At 42.0% G+C, this 20,120-nt stretch overlaps 1 protein-coding gene across 1 annotated transcript in view; it reads right to left on the reverse strand.

Moving 5' to 3' along the window:
* Positions 1-20,120, reverse strand: part of alk (ALK receptor tyrosine kinase) — a gene marked incomplete at both ends in the record, with an annotated part of 434,353 nt that overhangs the window by 37,239 nt on the left and 376,994 nt on the right. The window contains 3 exons of the mRNA XM_083924532.1: positions 1,616-1,763; positions 5,151-5,316; positions 14,475-14,594. Coding sequence (XP_083780658.1) covers positions 1,616-1,763; positions 5,151-5,316; positions 14,475-14,594 — 434 coding nt within the window. The remainder of the gene's footprint in view (positions 1-1,615; positions 1,764-5,150; positions 5,317-14,474; positions 14,595-20,120) is intronic.

The raw sequence follows: 20,120 nt of genomic DNA on the forward strand, positions 1-20,120 counted from the left end.
CCCTGTTTAGGAGAGCAGATCGGGGTGGCGGATGGGTTCCAAAGTCACCCGGGGTGTTCATGTCCGGGAAGTACTAACCCAAACCAGAACCCTTTCTCTAATCCTAATACCAGTTAGTTTTGATGCCTAACAATAACCGACACCTTTTGTTTCCTAAATGTATCCGTCGCGGTCCACTTCTGGTCGCTGTTTTTTAAACTATCATACAAATTTGTGTGCATAACTTTTCCTACATCATACAAACGTGTCGACGAGAATATGTTGATTGTGGTGCAGATTCTAGAGATTATCTTTTATAACATCTTCACACTGTCCGTCCGCACCGCGCCCGGGCTTTAGGGTACTTGTCCCCCCTCCCTCTCCCCCCGCTGGCCAGTCCGTTTGTACTCACACTGCCTGGGCCTCGCGCAAATGCTTCTTGGTGTCCATACGTCATCACGCTGTGACACGTCACACGCATTGATTGACGTCGTCACTTTGTTTACAAATCTTTCCGTAGACCTAGTTTTTGTGCGTCTTGTCGACTGTTTTTAAATATTTTCATCGACCAAATCTGCAGTAAACACTCCACCTCCGCATCACACCAACGTGAACCTTTCGGCGCCATTGTTGTTGTTAAATGTCCGCGCATGGTCAGTCCTTCTATTTTCTATGTCCGAACAGGCGCACATAAATTAGGTCAGAACCGTTGTAGGCCTCGTGCTCGTGCTCGTGCTCATGCTCATACACGTGCGCACGCTCGTGCTCGTACATGTGCAAACGCGCTCTACAAAAGCCCACCTCTCTCAGGCGGGCCGTGTACAGCCCGCTCGCCGCAGTTATGCGTGGAGTGGGTGCACTCACACTGCTCAAACACACTAGGCTTTAGCGCTGCGGAAGGACAGTGTGAGTGCGCCCTGAGAGTAAGTTAGATATAATTGTCTTGATATCAGAAAATACAAAAACAATTGTCTATCATGACTTCAACCGCTGATATGCAATACGATCGCCAATCGCCACAAATCTACGAGGATAGGACATTTTGGCCACATCACCCAGCTCTAGTTTTCAGGCTAGATACCAAATGATCTGCTCAGTCAGCTGCAGCACATTGAACAGTTCAGTCTGGGTAGATTCTGCTGTGATCCGTACTCTTCTATATCTGCACGGCCTGCCAGCTGCTGTCAATCAAACACAGAAAGGGAGTCACCCCTGCAGCCAGGCCGGCCGAGATAAAATGGAGCTTTTCTGATACTTCACCAAAAAACTACTTCTTCCTGTCAATAATAGAAAGTTATGAACAATGTTATTTGTTCACAACAAATGGGGTTGATTAAATGTGATTTCAGTGGGTCTGGAGGTTAGTCTCACTATACATTTCTAGATAGCAAAAGCTAAATTCATACATTACTGTAATTAGGAGAAAAAACAATATGCAAGGATTATAGATAACTTACTCCTCATCCCCATCTCCCCATCCATACTTGGGTCTAAGAGAAATATGTTTGTAAAGTTGAATCCCTGCAGCGTTTACAGCTCTTTCTAAGTAGATCCATCTTGCTTTTCATGACATACTGTAAATTGTAGCATCTCATACGCTACTGAACATCCATTTACTGCATAATAGTAGACTTACATTTGGGCATGCATCCTCTCCTTGCTGTCCCACCAGGATGTTAAGCAGCTCGCCCTTCCTCAGCAGGAAGTCTCCTGTGATGTAGACGCCGTGCGACCTGCTCATGGCCAGCACGCTTCGACCACCAGCGGCACCATAGGCTGTGATCCTGGGGTGTGAGGGAGAGAAATGACACCCGGAGCCAAAAACAACACACAAATAGCAGCAGGATAATAATCCTAATGACATGACATGACAAAAAAAAGGCTGATTTTTTCAGAGTGTTTTGTCAAAGCGTATCCCCAAAGCCCTGTCAGATGAACTCAAGTACCTCGTCACTAACTCCCAATATGTGTCCCACATGAATATTCATTATACAGTGGAAATTGTTAATTATTTCATAAGTGTCAATGTTTAGGTTGTTTTGGAATGGTACTTCTACTTGGACTGAAGCTTTGTTTCAACTGTTAACCCTTTACTTTTAGCTAACTATTACAACTGTTTATCCATTACTTTCAGCTAACTATTTAAACCATTTATACGTTACTTTCAGCTAACTATTTAAACCATTTATACGTTACTTTCAGCTAACTATTTAAACCATTTATACGTTACTTTCAGCTAACTATTTAAACCATTTATACGTTACTTTCAGCTAACTATTACAACTGTTTATCCATTACTTTCAGCTAACTATTTAAACCATTTATACGTTACTTTCAGCTAACTATTTAAACCATTTATACGTTACTTTCAGCTAACTATTTAAACCATTTATACGTTACTTTTAGCTAACTATTTAAACCATCCAGTTATTTTTTAGCTAACTATTTCAACTGTTTATCCATTACTTTCAGCTAACTATTTAAACAATTTATACGTTACTATTCCCTATGTAACTATTCCAACTGTTTATCCGTTACTTTTAGCTAACTATTTCACCCATCCAGTTATTTTTAGCTAACTATTTTAACTGTTTATCCATTACTTTTAGCTAACTATTTAAACCATTTATCCGTTACTTTTAGCTTACTATTACAACTGTTTATCCATTACTTTTAGCTAACTATTTTAACTGTGTTCATTACTTTTAACTAACTATTTCACCCATCCAGCTACTTTTAGCTAACTATTTCAACTGTTTATCCATTACTTTTAGCTAACTATTTCACCCATCCAGTTATTTTTAGCTAACAATCTAAACCATTTATCCGTTACTTTTAGCTAACTATTTCAACTGTTTATCCAGTTATTTTTAGCTAACTATTTTAACTGTTTATCTATTACTTTTAGCTAACTATTTCACCTGTCCAATTACTTTTAGCTAACTATTACATCTGTTACCCCATTACTTTTAACTAACTATTTTAACAGTCCAATTACATTTAGCTAACAATCCAAACCATTTATCCGTTACTTTTAGCTAACTATTACAACCGTTTCCCATTACATTTAGCTAACTATTTAAACCGTTATTTCAGCTGTTTATGTTACTTTTAATTTACTAGCCTATTCCAACCGTTCATCTATTACTATTTCCACCATTAATCCGTTTATTGGTTGTTATACTTTTATCTACCTGTTTTAAATTTTGGTAGGCCACTATCTAGCTAGCTAGTTTTCAGACACTGCAATATGCCTGGTGTTCAGATTTTATAGCTAATAAACAAATCATAATTTCAACTTTTAAAAAACTGTACAGTCGGTCAGAAATAACCTGAGGCTAACAAGCAGACCTCATGTATTCCACCTGCAATTGAATGAGCACAACATTAAATAACAACCAAAATTAATTAGGAAACTAAAAACTATTTGACTTAAAGTATGGTAACCTACACAAAACCAAGCTCAGACTTCAGTGTTCATGGGCACACAACCACACAGAGACAGTCATTATACAAATACCTTCATAGCAGAAGACACTAATTTCAAATGCTGCAGTTTTCTTGCCAGGAAAAAAAAAAGCCAACTTGATTGGTTTTTGGTAGCGCTTCGATATTTCTCTTCCCTGGTGGTCGTGCTTGGTGGAGAGATAGAAAAGCTGCCCGGTGCTCAGTAGCTACCTCAGCTGTTTGCCTAATGACTTTTGGGAGATGCAGAGCACATATTCATCTCTGTGACCGTCTGTCAGCTTCATTTACAGGCTCCGCCAGCTAAACCAGGCCGCATCAAGACCACAATTCTGGACTTAGCTCGGAGACAGAAGGTGTTTTTCTAAAACTCTGGGACATGTGTAAAGACAGAGCTGTCCACGCTGTAGTTGGTCGGCTATTTTGAGACCCAAGAGTTTTGGCTGAGCTCAGGTGTGTGTATGTGTGCGTTTGTTTTTGTGTTAATGTGGGAGGCTAGAAGCTTTCAGAGACCTTTTTTTTGTTTGAACCATCCAAGTCAAATTCAAGTTAAACGCCTCATGTTGTCATGAATGCCCAGAGGAGACACATTGATCTGTGCACAAGGTAGTGGATATTACAGCGTTAATCCCAGAGCAGTACACAGTTTGAGGTCAAGCCTGAAGGACCTCTAACATAAACGTGGAGGTGGGTGGTTGTGGAGTGAATCATGCTATTTAGCTGCCATTACTCCAGCCTCTGCTCCCTCCTGCAAGAATCTGATAGTGATATGTTTGCTTATGGTTGATTGATGTGTTGCTGATGCACAAAGGAGTGGAAGTGGGAGGGAGGAAGAGTCTGCACTGTTGCGAAAAATGTGAGTTTCACAGTGCTGATGCCTAAGAAAGAGAGGTTCAGTGTCTATTGTAGTGTTTGTATATTGAGTGCTCATGAGACCACTACATAAGGCTTTCCTCATCCACTGTTCGTATGTATTACTAAGAAATGTAATGCACTATACTACTACGATACTATTTGTATGTAATCCATGTATATATTTTTTTTACTGTATAAATCAGACAGAAATCAGGTGCCATAGCATCATATGGGTCCGAAAACGCAGGACTTTCACCAAGAGGAGAGGCATTCATGTCCCCGAAGTACTAAGCCACACCACAACCTTTTATCTAATATTAATACAGTAATTTTGGTGTCCTAAACTTAACCATCACAATGACCTTCTGGTTGTCATTGAGTTAAATAGAAATGTCATATTTTGTGAGATATCATACAAACCTGTTTCAGTCATTGTTCGTAAGGTATACCAACATGTTTCACAATGTTCCACAGAGCGTCATATTTCTTAATGTATCATATGTTTTGTTTTCACGCTATTTGCCAGCTGCAGCCTACTGACTTTGTCTTTGTGTTTCTAGTTCTATTTTGATTTTATTTGTTGTTTTATTGTTGTTTTATGTATTGTAATTTCATTGTACTAAGTATATTGACAATAAAGAAAATTCTGATTCTGATTCTGAATTGTTGTGCATAACTTTTCGTAAAAGATTTACAAATACAAAACCCATTGATGAGAATAAATTGATGTACTCAAGGATTGGCCCATGTATTGACACCCTTTAGAAAGAGATTAAATTGCGGCAGAATGCATATATTTCCATGTTTTGATGTGTGTGTGTTCTAAAGCTATGTACTGGCAACAGACCTACCTGTAGGTGCCAGTTTCCGGTACCCGCCACGTTTGAATGCCTTTGAAGGGCCCTCGGGTGCCTACTGTCACGTTGACGTTGCTGTTCCTGTAGGAGTTGGAGCACTGAGTGGGAGTTGGACCTTCAGGGCCCACGGCCCCACAGGTATGAAAAATCCATTTTTTGGCTGCAAATGAAGATGAAAAAGACATAAAAGAATAACATTTAGCACTTCATAGAGCACACAGCTGTAGATGCACACATTCTGTATTCAGTCACGCATACACTTAAAGATGACAGACTTAAAGATGACAGAGGGGCTGGATTCAGTATGCACCGCAGACTCATTACAGTTCTATTTGTCCTGCATTCATCCCACTTCAACATTCCCCACTGCTCCAATTTCGTATCAATAAAACTCAAATAAACAGATACGAAGAAAATGATTAGATATTGGGAAAGCAAGCTCCAAGCTGGAAGCTACTCATACGAGCTGCTACTATCATCGTATTCGCAACTGCAGCAGGGGATGTGATGACAGGATCACAGGTGACAAACATTTCTCCTCATTTTCCGTGTAATCCCATGTGTCGGTGCTAATTGGAGTTCTTTTCACTGTAATTAGCACAAGATTAGTCTTGTCAGATGGACGTGGAAGGACTTAACGCTGCAGTACTAAATCCTGATTTAAGGCTTGTGAACACAGAGCAGCAGGGAAGACACCAGGCACTGAAGCGCTCTCTCTTCTTTCTCCATCTGCCCTGCTGCAAACGCTCTGGGACTACTTAACAACAGGGCTGCAAATCTGCAGCAAAAGTCATTCCCCAAACAGAACAGTTCACATTATGGCTTTCATAGCCTCTGAGTTGTTGCTCATTTCGATTGTAACATTGTTGTTAAGTTTTTTTGCATGAACAGATGCAGTAGTAGACTGATTAGATGGTAACAGGATACACAGAAAGGAGAAGAGATTGCACAAGACCGGTCACAGGAATGCATTTAGAGGCTGTAGCCAGCTGAGGATAATAGTATCATATTAAAGGCATCCATTGGTTCCAGCTCTCACCTCAAGGTATCTGCATGAAAACGGTTTCTATGGGTGCCCTTGAGTCTCCCCTTTACAGACATGCCCACTTTATGCTAATCCCATGCACTTTTTTTACCTATTCTGAGATTTCTGCATACTGGGGTCCCTACACAGTCTCGGAGTTGTATAAATATGGTATGCCTGGAAAACTGAGACTCTTGTGGTTTCAGTGAGCCCAATTTTATTCATGTGTGATGATGTTAGTCCCCATAGTAGGCCTTTCATTGAAGAGGGACAATTTTCAAACAGACCTCACTGCATAAAATGACCTCAAGCCCTCTGAGAAGATGAGACATTACAACAAAAAACTAGAGAGCATTTGAGTCACACTCCTTGATGGAAACTGTAAGACTGTACAGGTGTACCCCTGAGTTTTGATATTGGCATGAAAAACATAAATATATACGTGGTCTGTTGTGAATGTGCAGGGTTTGGCTTCCACTGCTGTTTGATTCTAAGCCTGAATTATTATCCCAGTGCTGCCCTGCTCTCAGCACAACACCTTCCACTATTCAAGTCGCCTGCTGTGTAGTGCCTATTAGAGTTGAAGCCCAGGAATTGAGATCCCAGTATTTACAAGGATCTCTCCCCAAAATCGCATCTCTCTGACTGAGGAAAATAACTGCAGGAAGCTGGTATTTTTAGCATGCAACAACAAAATGAAAATATAGAACATTTTCTCTATAATTATCCAATGTTGAGTTATGGAGAGAAATTGTGCTCTCACAGGAAAATAATGGGTTGTAATCTGTTGAAAGCCAGGAAAAAGCATTCATTCTAACTGCCTGTTTCCGTCCCTGCCAGTACAAATGATGACTAGCATTACTGCTGAAACCTGGATGGACTGCATCTCTAGCATCCTATTTGTCAGTCCCATCCTCACAATGATTCCCAGTGCTTCATACTGCGCTCTATAAACATCTCTTCCGAGTTTGGTGAAAGGTTGCCAGCAGAGGCAATTTCAAGCAGGCTTACAAGAACACTTTAAAACACTATGGTGCAACACCATTGTGGGGACTCTGTTTGGCTTCCATCCAGCAGAGTAAATTGATCCCTTAAGACAGTGCTTCCAACACCCAGTAAGGTAAAAAAAGTTAAGACTGTTGGGAATAAATCCATCACTAGTAGAAAAGCCTCCATAGCCAAATGGTGCTTTGGACGTAAATCTAACTGTACTTAATGGGTTACACTGCGATGGCAATCAGTTAAGGTGCGGCATGCTGAAGCGAAAGGAGAGAAGATAAGATATAAAGTAATATAATATAGATCTTTCATTACTTTTTATTACTTGAAAAAGTCCGTTCTTGGCTATCTGACATGAATAAGATCATTGTTATGTAAAGATTGACTCTTTTTAGCAGGTGGTGTCAAAGATAACCAGATCATCCGTTCGATTTTGCTTTTGATATCACACTTCAACTCAGCTGATCGATCTTGTTGATCCATCAATGTGAGTGAGTTCTTATGCACACATATACACACACACACGGCCATACCACTCACCATTCTGTGATAGGCACGTGACAGAAGAGACAAAAACAGGATGTGCCTTCACTTGATAGTCTTCTCTAATGAGTGGTGTGCATACAGGTCAGCCCCATTCACCTGCAACACAGACTAATATACGCACACTCATTCACACCAACACGTATGCCTGTGTGACTTTGCCTGACAATTAATTAAATCTCCCTTCCTGTGAACTTTGCCACAGGTGGCATGCCATCATTATAACAAACAGTGGCCTAAATTAAAGAAAGGGCAACGGCTAAGTGTAGAAAATGTCTCTGATTGGTTCGCAATACTGACAGCAATTTCACAGCACTCTTCATCTCCTCTGAAGTTTGAACATTATTGATATAAAACAACTGTAAACATATCATTTTCTAGGAATGACAAAGGCAGTCCTTAGGCCAATCAGTAACGGGTAAACAAGCATTTCATCACCTAGTTAGGCCAATGAATTGTATTTTAAATGCCAGAACGAAACAATAAGATTCTCTCAGTTTTGTAAAAAATGATCAGCACTCGGTACAAGAAGGCATGTTGTGTCAACTGATATTTCAAGCAGGCGGGAGTTCTGAGGCATACATTTTCTAATTCTAGTGTTGTTTGGCTTTAGTCATGATTGAGGTAGTGGATCAGTTCTTTCCCCAGTTGGTTGTACAAGCCCCTTCCCTATTTTCTACCCCCCTACTGCTGTACTTCCACACCCTGGGACTACATTCTTCTTTGAACTCAGCTTTCATTTTGATCTCAACTCCATAAAGTTTTGTGACTGCATCTTGCATGGTTTTCGGACCAAAGGCATAAAGTGTGGGAGCCGAAGCCTCTTCTCAACTCTCTGCCCCCCTACTTCCGGCCTCCTTGCTAAGATCACACCCATATTTTAACTCAGCCTTGATGTTGATCTCAACTACAAAGTTTTGAGAGTCTATCTTTCACGGTTGCAACGTTATCGCAGTGACAAAATCTGTAGATTAAGAAGACTTCTAATTCTGCGCTGCTCTCCTCTCCAGCATGTATCCTCCTTAGCCAGTGACAGTTGTCCTCCTTGGGCCAGCCATTAGAAAGATGGATCAAGGCTGGCACGCCGTGAATGGATCTGAATGCTAAGTACAAAAGCTTATGAGGCGCCCAAGTCCAATTAATTACCAAAGCCTGTTTTGTGTGGCACTGCTCGTTATCAGTCTCATATCTGTCTTATTGACTAACGTTCCCCCTCCAAAATCCAAAGTAACAACAACTAGCTAACTGATTGCCACAGGCCAGTGTTTATGAACCAGTAAAGAATGAAGCACAGACTCGCATCCCCACTCTACAGCTAATTAGCATAATGACCAAAACTCCTATTCTGCATGGAGCGTTCAGGGAGCAACATCTGCTGTCAGCTACTTTCAAGAGCCAATCGGATTGCTTCAATCATCATCCTTTCTGTCTTTGAGTCGACGCCAGTTTTCATCTACTTTTTGTTGTGTGTTGTGTGAGATGAAGTGGAACACCTTGATGTGAAAATGTGGTCTGTTCAAAGAAGCTAATGCTCGTACATCCTGCCATCCTGCAGATAAGGTGTAAAAACGATGGTGCTTTGTTGCATCGAGACAGTGTATTGTGTAAAGTTGTTTTAATGTCTTAGGAGGACCTGAAAAAAAAACTAATCTGTGTCAGTCACACACCCACATACACACACAAACATACCGAATCTCATACAGTGAATGGCCAGAGAAAAATAAGAACAGCTCATTTTGAGGTTAGCGACGTGTTTCCATCCCACCATCTTCACTAAAATGAAGAGAAGCAAGCTCATCTAGGTTACTTTTTCACTTCCTCCCAAAAAGCAAATGATGAGTCAGCAGTGAGAGGCGGGTGCCACTCAGCAGGGCAGTGGTGAGAGATGAAAGCTGCCAGAATAGTGGGAAATCAATGGAGATGAGGGCAAAGAACAAGAATAGACAAATGAAGGGGAAGTTAGGGTGAAGGAAAAAAAACAGCAGGAGGAAGAAGTGGGACAACTGCGGCGGGGTCAGAGGACATAGTGTGAGCTAACAACTAACAACAGCTTTTTAATGGTAAAGATGTGAGACAAATGGAAGCAAAAAGGAGCAAAATGTGCTTGCACAAGATGTGGTAGCAGAGTAGAGGGAAAGATGAAGGGGAGAGTCAGAGGAGACAAGAGACGTTGATGTTCGGAGGGGTTAATCATTGAGCGTGTCGGGGGAAAAAGAGAGCCTTGTTGGAGTGACAGGTCCGCTGAGCCAAAACCCTCATCAGGCTTGCCGTCCTGCCCCGCAGACGTCAAAGCATCAGCTCCCGAAGGGAGAAAGTGAGACGCCCGGCGAATGTTAACCACACATGGCTGTCTTTGAAAATGGCCATTGTATTACTGCAAGTTCAACTTCTTTCACCGCCAAGTTAATATCTATGATAATCACAAGGGCGGGAGCAGTGTGATCTCATAGCCCCATCTTCCTCCAAGTCTGCTGGCTTTATTGTAACCATAATGAGTATTGCCTAAGCACATTAAATAGCTTTTTTGTTGCCGCCTTTGCAGCTATATAAAAAAAATGTATTGCTCTGCATAAAGGATTTTCTTGACGGACTGGGTAGTCTTTGTTTGCTGACGGACTCACGCCTGTGGCTCCAGTTCAGTGCATGATCTTGTAACATTATCCAATCCGCTGACTAACGTCTAATCTTTTCCCGTCCCTGTCTGACCCTCAAGAGACTAACAGATGGCTCTGTGTTCAAGACTAAAGAGTGACCCACATCACAGACATTCAATAAGACAGGTCACTGCACTAACATATAAGGGCCCTTGGTGCATGTTGGTCTGCTGTTGAGCATTGTTAACTCATTACATGCTGCCGTTCAGTCAGGATCCTTTGGTGTCACTTGTCAATGCCCTGGGTTTGAAACACATGAAGGTCACTACAATCGCTGTTTTAAACACAGGGAACACGTGGTTAACCTTGCAAACTTACACAGAACAATGTGGTTAGCTTTAGGCAATAAAAACACTTGGTTAGGGTAAAGAAACGATCAACGATGGGGTTAAAATAAAATGTTCATAACGTAACTACAGTGAAGCAAGGACATGACATGAACGGGACATGAACCGCAGTCTCCAGGGTGAACAGTCAGTGTTCGTTTGACCCATGCACCACCCCAACCTCTCTCCTTACATAGGCTTTGGTGCTCTTACTCTTGGAGTACAGGTTTACAGTTTAAAAAGCCCGGTGCCAATAGTCAAGGGCTGTGACAAAATGGTGGTATTTGATGTCCTGTGAATGAGAACGGGCTGGCCTTGTTGTTGTGGCTTACCATCACCCCTTCTTTGTGGTGTGTCAGGCATGATTTGTTGTAAGCTGTTTATCAATGGATATTCAGCTGAAGGAATTCTTTATGATGCCTGTTCAGAAGAGTACTCCATTCATTTACAATCACACAGCTGTAACATTGGCAAGCCTCGTTCACACATGCACTGCAAACCTGAAATTATCTGGATATTACCCTGCAGAGCTGTATGTGACAATGGACCAGCTAACATATCTAACACATTTCAATCTCTTGTTGTGTGCTACGAGTGAGAAAAGGAAGCGAGACAACAGCTCCAGAATCAAGACGGGAAGTTAGAAGTAGCAAAATAAATGCAGCAGAAGCAGAGAATTGCACGCATTCTCTCTCCTCCTCGAGTGTGGTGCCTTCATTAACTACTATGCAACTTGGTCGGCAACAGACTTATGCTAGTCGCGGCCAATGGAGCATCGCCTCAAGCAGATATGAGGAGCATGCTACACGGTCCAGATTTTTTTTTTTCATATTCAAACATGTAGTGACATCACTTGAGAACATTTATCAGACTACAGTAGCTGTTTTGGAGCCACAAAAGACTTAATACTACAATTGCTATGTGTGAGCACTCCACAACACCTGAAAACAGACTGATGTGAAGAATTGGTGGAGTTACCCTTTAATCAATCCGTGATTCCTCCCATTCAGTGGTTTGCTCTTTACTTTTGCTATAAAGAAGCAGTTAAGAGTCTAACACAGGGATGCCAATGTTTTCTATTTCATTTGGAGAGAGATGGAGTATTGGTTGTATTTTATAGTATAGAGTCCAGCCATCTGAAGGCAGCCGGTATCTGTACCATCTCCAACTGGAGTGATGTCAGCCGCTTACATTTTGTGCAGCCAAATCAGACTGCTGTAAAATAACCACAGAAACCCCCATGCTCATGTGCACATCAGAGGTGCTGTCTTGAGGTTTATCTGCACTTCAACAGGTGTGTTGGAGAGAGACACATTGAAAAGACCAAAGGTGTATTTAACACACTCCTGACGCTCTTGGCAGGACGCACTTGACTGCGATCTGGCTGCTGTGATGGGTTCACAAAAATAGAGCCCTCTTTGTCCTCTTGTGTGCACCGAGCAGCAGCAAGCCGTCGACTTTGGTGGAGCAAAGAGATACAAACAAACAAACGCTTGGTGCAGAGCACACACTGTACTGAGAGCTGCTGATGAGGACGGACAGGATGATATCGGAAACATGATGCATCATTAACAACGGCTTATAAACCACAACAAAATAAGCAGTGTTGTGCACGAACGTGCTAAAAAAGATAATTGATGGTGCTCATGTTTTTTGATGAACGCTGAACTGAACATATCAGTGTGCAACTCTTGAACAGCAACATGAGGATCATGTAGGATGATCTCGTTAAATGCACTGTACTTAATATTCAGAACACTGATGTAGCAGCAAACAAAATTTTGCTCTGTCGTGTGGAGGCGATCCTAGCCCACTGTTTTTTGCAGAATTTCAAGCAGTGCACCTTTAATGTTTTGCACCACCTGAGGATTAACTGCACCTCGCATGCCGATGTTGTGCACTTGCCTCTAGCTAAATCTGAACCAAACCTCATCCATAACCCTAACTATGGAAGGGGGCACGGGGGGAAACACTATTCGACTGAACGTCAGCCACGTCTGCACTGAATTTGAAAGGACACATCGAGTTGAAGCAGCTTATATAACAATTATAGAAACTAAAGAAATGAACGTAACCTGGTTCATTTTTTTGTTTTGCTTTGAGCTCTGCGATTGGTGATCATCCCGTTTTTGTCCTCATGTTTGTAGATTCTTTTTCTCAGTTTTCAGAGCTGCAGCAGCAGTGGCAGAGCTTGTTTCAGATTAATGGTATCAGTTAGTCTATGAATGCGTTTTTCTCCTCGTGAGAAAATAAATGTGTCATTGCTTTAGTCACAGAGAGAGTTGGCACCGCTGCAAAACAAAGCAAAACATACCAGCGTTTTTAGTTATAACCTTTCCTCACACCTATTTTAAAATAAGTTTTCTGAGCATATAAACACACAAAAACAAACGCTGGTAAAAAAAAATAGCGTGCTACTCTTACCAAGATGTCCTTTTGATAACTGGCTGTATCACACGGTTGGATGAACCTCGTTATAATCAAGAAGAAATCACCATCTCATGTTATTCACTTCTAAAGAATTACTGCTGAAGCTCCCAAAGTACCTCACATCTCCTCTCAATTAAAACTAGTAACCACAGTACATGATCCAGCAATTACTTAACCTTAGATATCCTTCACTTTCACACAGAACTGGTTTCAGATACTATTTATCGTTTACATGGAATGACCTGCAAACTTCCCTTAAACTACAGTCTTTCAGATTTTAAAGCTTCATTATCATGAGATGTTTTTTATGAATGTTGTATATTTTTTTCCCATGGGGGCTCAGGAGATACACTGGCCGTGGTCTCTGCATTTGTTCAAAAGTAACTGGTCTTTCAGGGTCCGTAGTGTGCAAGTGTGAGTCTTCTAACCAGTTTCAAATGGAGGGCGAGCCTCTGCACCCTACACAATTGATTTGCTGTGCATTAACAACATATGAATGTCATAAAAGCCCTTTACGCAGCCTGGGCGAGAAAACAAGATATAGATAAAGGCAATTACATCTCTAGAGAGTGGGAGCACTGTCAAGACCAATCATCTGTTTAGACTATAACAGGTCCTCTGAGTCACCGAAACTGAATCAAAGTTCAAATACATTGAGAACTATTACATGACATTCTTAGCCGCAAAATTATTTCAGAGAAAAAAGTGTATGCCTCAGAAAGATTCACCTTACTCCAACATGGTAGTGGCTGATATCATTAAGGCCAGTCTCTGAGTCCAGTGTAGCTGTAGCACTTCAAAGCTACCAGGTGAAGAAATGTGTCTTAGAGCGAGTTTGATATGAAAGGATCTCTACTGTAACCTAGGACTATAAATATAAAAAATGGAATCCCTGCTTGTCTTTACCCTTTTGAAGCAGGGTAGTGAGAGAGTGCAAGGTGGAAAATGTCAAGTCTCTGTAAGTGGCTCCATTGACATTCTCAGAAGACAAATTGGAGGATTTTAGACATCAAAACTGCCCGTCCTGCTCCATTTAATGCCATAGGAGATCTCTGCAGCACTCACTCAGATGTGGACATGCTGCAGACCAGTAGGGGGCACACTTACTTTGTTGCAGCCCATGTATGCTGCCATGCTCAGCACATGTAGAGTAATTGTGAATCATTATTTTCGGGCATGCATACATATGTCTCTGTGTGTGTGAGTGTGTTTGTGAGCAATGGAGAGACAAGGAGAGACAAAAAGAGACAGAAGAAGAAACACAGTGCAGAATATTCTCCCTCCAGGGGATCCACCTGAGCATCACTCACTCACTCAGTTGGTAATCGAAGCTCACACTTACAGTAATCTGTGGTGGGGAAGTTCATCAGAGGGCTCCCAAAGGACGGGGGCGTAGTCCTGATGGTTGGTCTAAACGGCAGCCTGGTTGAGCTGGTGACCACTGGTGGAAACTCACCGTTGGCTAAAAAAAAAAAGGAAATATAATGCATCGATGAAAGGGGTGTACTTTATTTCCTTTGTGTGCAGCAATGAAATCATGTTGCTGTTACACTGAAGAACTGAGGAAGCACAGTATCTGCAGACCCCTCACTAGCACAAGAATTATCGAACCGCCAGCAGGGGTCATTCTTTCATTTGAACCACCAGTGCCTACACACAGGCAGTGGAGTGCATAAAATCCAGCTCCTGTCCATGTCTCCCCGCCTCTATCCATTCCTATGGTAGATGTTTAAGCACGTTCAGTCAGGGTGTTTTGTAGCCTAGTATCACTTATGGCTCCTGCCTCACCACTTTCCCAGGACTGAGATCATAAGCGAGCCGGTACCTTGATCTCTTCCCCCACTTCAAATACTCACACAGAATTAAGTCGTCCAGGCAAACACTTGGCTGATTGCATATTACGGTTCAAGATAGAGGAACTTTTAATTATTGGATTTTTACAGTTGTTAAAGTATTTCAGACACATTTTAACTACTATAATGGGTGGATGCTGATGGGAAAAACGTTCACCTGTTCCCTTAGAGGTGGAGAAGCAGGAGTTCCCATGGTTGTTTAGGTGATTCACCGCACAGATGAATCATTAACTTTGATGAGGTCCACGCACTGCAATCAGTGGTTAAGAAGATTGGCCTGAAAGGTGTTAAAGAAATGTGCTGCCACATCGGATCAGGCACTGCAGATGCTACAGGAACAATCAATGCAACCCTGTCAGCTGGAGAGAACTACCTTTCTAGTACTTGAGGAAGTGCTGAGATGACAAATTCAATGTTTAGCAACAGTATTACAACACCCTACAGGACAACATACAAAATCCTAAAGCATGCATATCATACCCATTTTGTGGTGATAGAGATGTCCCAACTCTACCTCATCATTGGACTTGCAAGGTTATGGCTGATTCATAACAGTAGGGGGCGTGTTCAGCCATTTCCAACCCATGACTGGCTGATTTTAATAGATTTGGTGAGAAATGTCAACATTAACACCAGCATTGATGTGTTTCATCAGTCATATCATTTAGTTTACAGCTCAAAAAAACATGTTTATGTGAGCAGTGCCCCTTTAATGTTAAAGTAATTATACTGTCTGTCTGTCTGAACATACCTGTATTCACCTTCTGTTTGAAATGCTCTGTTTTAGCTCCTGTCTCTTTAAGACCCCCGCCTGAAAAAGCCCAGTCTGCCCTGATTGGTCAGTGTTTCTGGGTCTTCTACGTTTGTGCTCTTTTTGACTTTACACTGTCATTTCAGCAGAGGAATGACTGTAACTACTGTAGCAGCACTTTCTACCTTTATATAGTATTAAACTGATTCTGCCAGATGTATTGATTTGCATTTGCTCAGCAGATCCATCATGGAACTCTTGTTAGGAGATCTTTTGGGAAGGGGCAGAAATACTGGTTGCCGATTGGATAAACCAACTGTCTATCACTAACATACGGGCCAAATCAACCAATCAAATCAACAAAGCGTATGACGCGCCTACAGCGTCGAGGCAAAGCTCAGAAAGTAAACAACATGTCGGTAAAGCATATTTGCGTTTGTGTAACGCAAATTTACGGATAAAAGGCAAAATTTCAGGTGCCCGGTCCATGTTCAACAGAAGGATCCAAGAGAAAAAAGAGTTAGCGAGCGGCGTGATCGATAGCTGCGTTCATCTCATCCGGCATGTTGTTTACACTGAACAGTCGCCTCTTGTTGCGTCACACTTCCGTTCCTGAACCAACGCTGATTGGTTCGGTCGCTTGGCTAACTTCTCCATATTTTCTCTTTCGCAAGTTACCATACTGATCCGCGAGTAAAATACAATGGAGCTCAGAGATCAGGATGGTTTCACACGGCTTATATAGTATAGTTGTGACATCACAACTCTACGAAAGTCCTGACGGCTCGACAGTTTCTGAACACAGGCTGTGTGCATTTCTCTGTGGATCGAGCGTTCTGATACGTTCACAGTATTTATAGAGCACCTTGACCTGCTTTATAAAAAAAACAAACACATGGATATCTCACTTAACAATACGGCACCTTTGAATCCAGATAGATATTTTCTAACAGTAATCACTGGAGGACTGACAGAGCAGGCACCAATTCCCTCAACTTGTGTGCAGAAAATGTGAACCCTCTTTCTTTCCTACTCTGCAAAGGTTTCACTATCTTATTTCAGGAATCCCGATATGTTCTGTTCGGCTGCTATAAATGTGTCTGTGACTTGAACTTTGTTTCCAAAGAAAGGCCATGTGTTATTGAAGAGTTCTCTTCAGCATCTCATTGCTTTGATGTTCTGTTCTGTAGGAAAAGCCCTCTGTGGCTTTGTTACTGGATGACCCTCGCTGTGAAGGCAGAAGATGTGAGATTATTTCAGAGAAGTCAGATAAGGTTCACTGTAGTTCATGGAGCTGATAATGCTGCCAGCACACAATGCTATAACAGCAAACAGGGGCATGGGTTCAGATGTTGACCAGCTGCTGTTTGACTTGTCCTGCCACTGGTTTATAACTTTATAACAAATGGATTCAGTGCACCACCACCTAAAAAGGCTACACAGCCTCAGCTCTAGAACAGTAGCAATCACTGCTGTTTCAGCCATACTGCCACAATCCTTCAGTCAACACCGATGAGGGCCTCGTTTTAGTCCTTTCCTTTAATACTTCAGTGTAGATACTTGGGGCATGCAAACAATGCATTGTAAATGCACATTATGATCTATTTCTGTTCTGCATATGGAATTGACTGCTGAGAGGAAGATTACATGGTTTCAGGGTCTATTTGCATTTCATGCGGCGAGAGAAAAAAGAAGGCTTCTAGTTGTGCACTAGCCTGTCTTACAGTGCAACAGAATAGCACACAGTTTGTTACACTGTAGCTGCCTGATGCTCTCCATCGGGATGGCAAACAGCAGTAAAGGATGATTTAAAGAATATTTTATTTTACTTGCTTTGCTCTTCAAAGCATTAAGTACTCCTGGACTAAACAGCTGCAGCTCCAGATAATCCCAGCAACCCATTGATGAGCAGGTGGTGTTTCAAAACCTCTGAAAAACACATGAGCTGAATATCAAGCAGAAAAACCAAGTTTCTTTATGGTGACAATGAGCCAATGAGTTGCCGTCATAGTGTCATTAACCTCCTTGGTTAAAACAAATCATGACTGCTTCACCCGCCCTTGTTCTGCAGGTGTCAGGGGACCGACACAAAACTTCTCATCTTTATCTCTGTAATCATTTTTACCAAAAAAAACAGTCCCTCTTCTCCAATCTGGATCCCCTGTCACCTCAGGCTGAAGGCTCATCCGTTTATGACAATATGGCAGGGGGGTCCCTCAACAGCTGAAAGGTTTGGAAAGCAAATGTGTGTGGCAGTTCCATTTGGTCAAAGAAAGCCTGCTCTGACTTAGAGCAAACAAGATGACATTAATATTATTTGTGCATCAGTTGAAACTACACCTACGGTCCTGTGGGTGCTATACTTAATACTGCAAGGGCACATGGGAGAAGTTCACTGTCAGGGCTTACCTAAGGCAAAATATAGGCCTATGCAACAAAACTACTAGGTTAAGTTAAGGACAAGACAGTGGGTTAAAAATATTCCTTTCTGACACAATGCCCTGAAGGCTAACTTCTCCCCTGCCTTGCATGGCAACTGGATAACTCGATATCATGAGATCCCGCGAAAATCATAGGATTGTGAGATTACAAAAATCTCCTGTTGTGTACTACATGTGTGGAGGAGAAACTCCTGACTATCTCCGGACCTGATTCTCCTGACATTGTCTGGGGTCCAGCTTTGACCGACAGATGGTTCATCCAATCCCCAGCCAGGTAACTTTTTAAAGTGTCTGCCCTTTTACAATCTGTTTCCAATGACGGAGTCTGTGTAACAGACCATCCAAGCTGGTGGTCTCTACTGGAACTTTCTCTGAGTAGAGCCTAAAAACACCTCAGCACTGCTTACCAGAAATCTGAGAGCTAGAAAATCAATAGCTCATTCCCTAGCCCTCTTATCCTCAAATAAATATGATCATCTAAGTCTCCACTGATTTGTTGCAGATATAAATTATGTGCAGATTTGATAGATCACATACAGCAAACAAGTGATGGCAATGTATTTGATTGCTTTCCACACAGCACCGTCTCTCTGTAAGTAAGACCCTTAGATGTGTTTTGTGTACACAACAACTTCAGCAACTTTTGATATCTTCAACAAAGTTGCTAATAAGGCTCACTGCATTGTTATTCTGAGCATGGGGAAATGCTACAGCAGGGCTATATAACAGACAGAGCTGGAGCACACAGCATTGGTATGCTGCTGCAGCAGGAGACGGACTCAGCAGGTCCACCGCAGAGCAGTGCGAACCAGAGGGCAGGGCAACAGCCGGCGTGGCTGTCACTGTTCATTAGCAGGGTGCCGTAAGCTGCCTCAAGCCCACCAAAGGCCAGCCATGGGGGGGTGGGGGTGGCGGGCACCACGGTTCCACCCAGCCACAGTCCTGACATATCTTGAGATTGCAATAGCTCTGAGAAATATCCACACTACGGACACATCATGCAAACAGTCGGTCTAAAGCATTATGGAAATGAGCAATTCAAAAGCCCACCTGCTATATAGCTTGGGAAATGTACTGTGTGTGGTATGTTTTCCCAAATGTAAGAGGATTCCTAATTTGGCATGTACTGCTCTTGTTTAGAATCCAAATATAAAAGATGACTGATAAACACAATGCATACAATGGGCACTGTAGAGCATCTGCACTTGCTGGTTCATGATGCGCCTCCATGTTCCTCAAACCCACAGGTGCAGGTGATTATTACTGAAATGAACACATTTCCGTAACCTGTTGTTGTATTACACAAGTTAGCAGGACAGATAACACAGCTGCAGCAGCCAACCAAGTCATTAGCCCGTCATTGGAATACAAAAAGGAAGGTTAGGATATTGTAACCCTATTACTATCAGCACAGGCGGAGCCTTCAGTATATAAGAAAGACATACAGGCCTGTGTGAGATAGAACTAACTTGAACTTTAGGTCCATGAATAGAAGTCTTTGTTTATGGCTCTGTTCAGGTGAAACACAGAACAAATCCAATTATTTCCATCCAAATCTCCAAATCCAAATCTTTTATGGAGCATGGATGTCAAGGACCAACTCCTTTTTGGGCCCATTCACAGTGTGATAGTGGGGAGTCTCTATAGAAGCAGCTCAGTACATTGGTAAATAAATGATGGTACAGGGCACTGAGAGCTGAGACAAAAGGATGAACTTCCTGCGCTGTCTAACATAATAAACTAATTTATTGATGCTGGTGAAGATAAAACAATGTAACTGACAGCCAGGTGTAACACCTGAAGGGCAATGGATGCATCATCAAACACGTGCTGGCTAAACTATGCATCGTACTAGAGAAAAGAGAGGTATAGGATAAAAGACACGGTTGGCTGGTCCTCTGCATAATGTGTCTGCAGTATGTTTTCCCACCGAAACATATTAC

Source organism: Echiichthys vipera (genome assembly GCF_963691815.1).
Source record: "Echiichthys vipera genome assembly, chromosome: 12".
NCBI classification, from domain to species: domain Eukaryota; kingdom Metazoa; phylum Chordata; class Actinopteri; order Perciformes; family Trachinidae; genus Echiichthys; species Echiichthys vipera.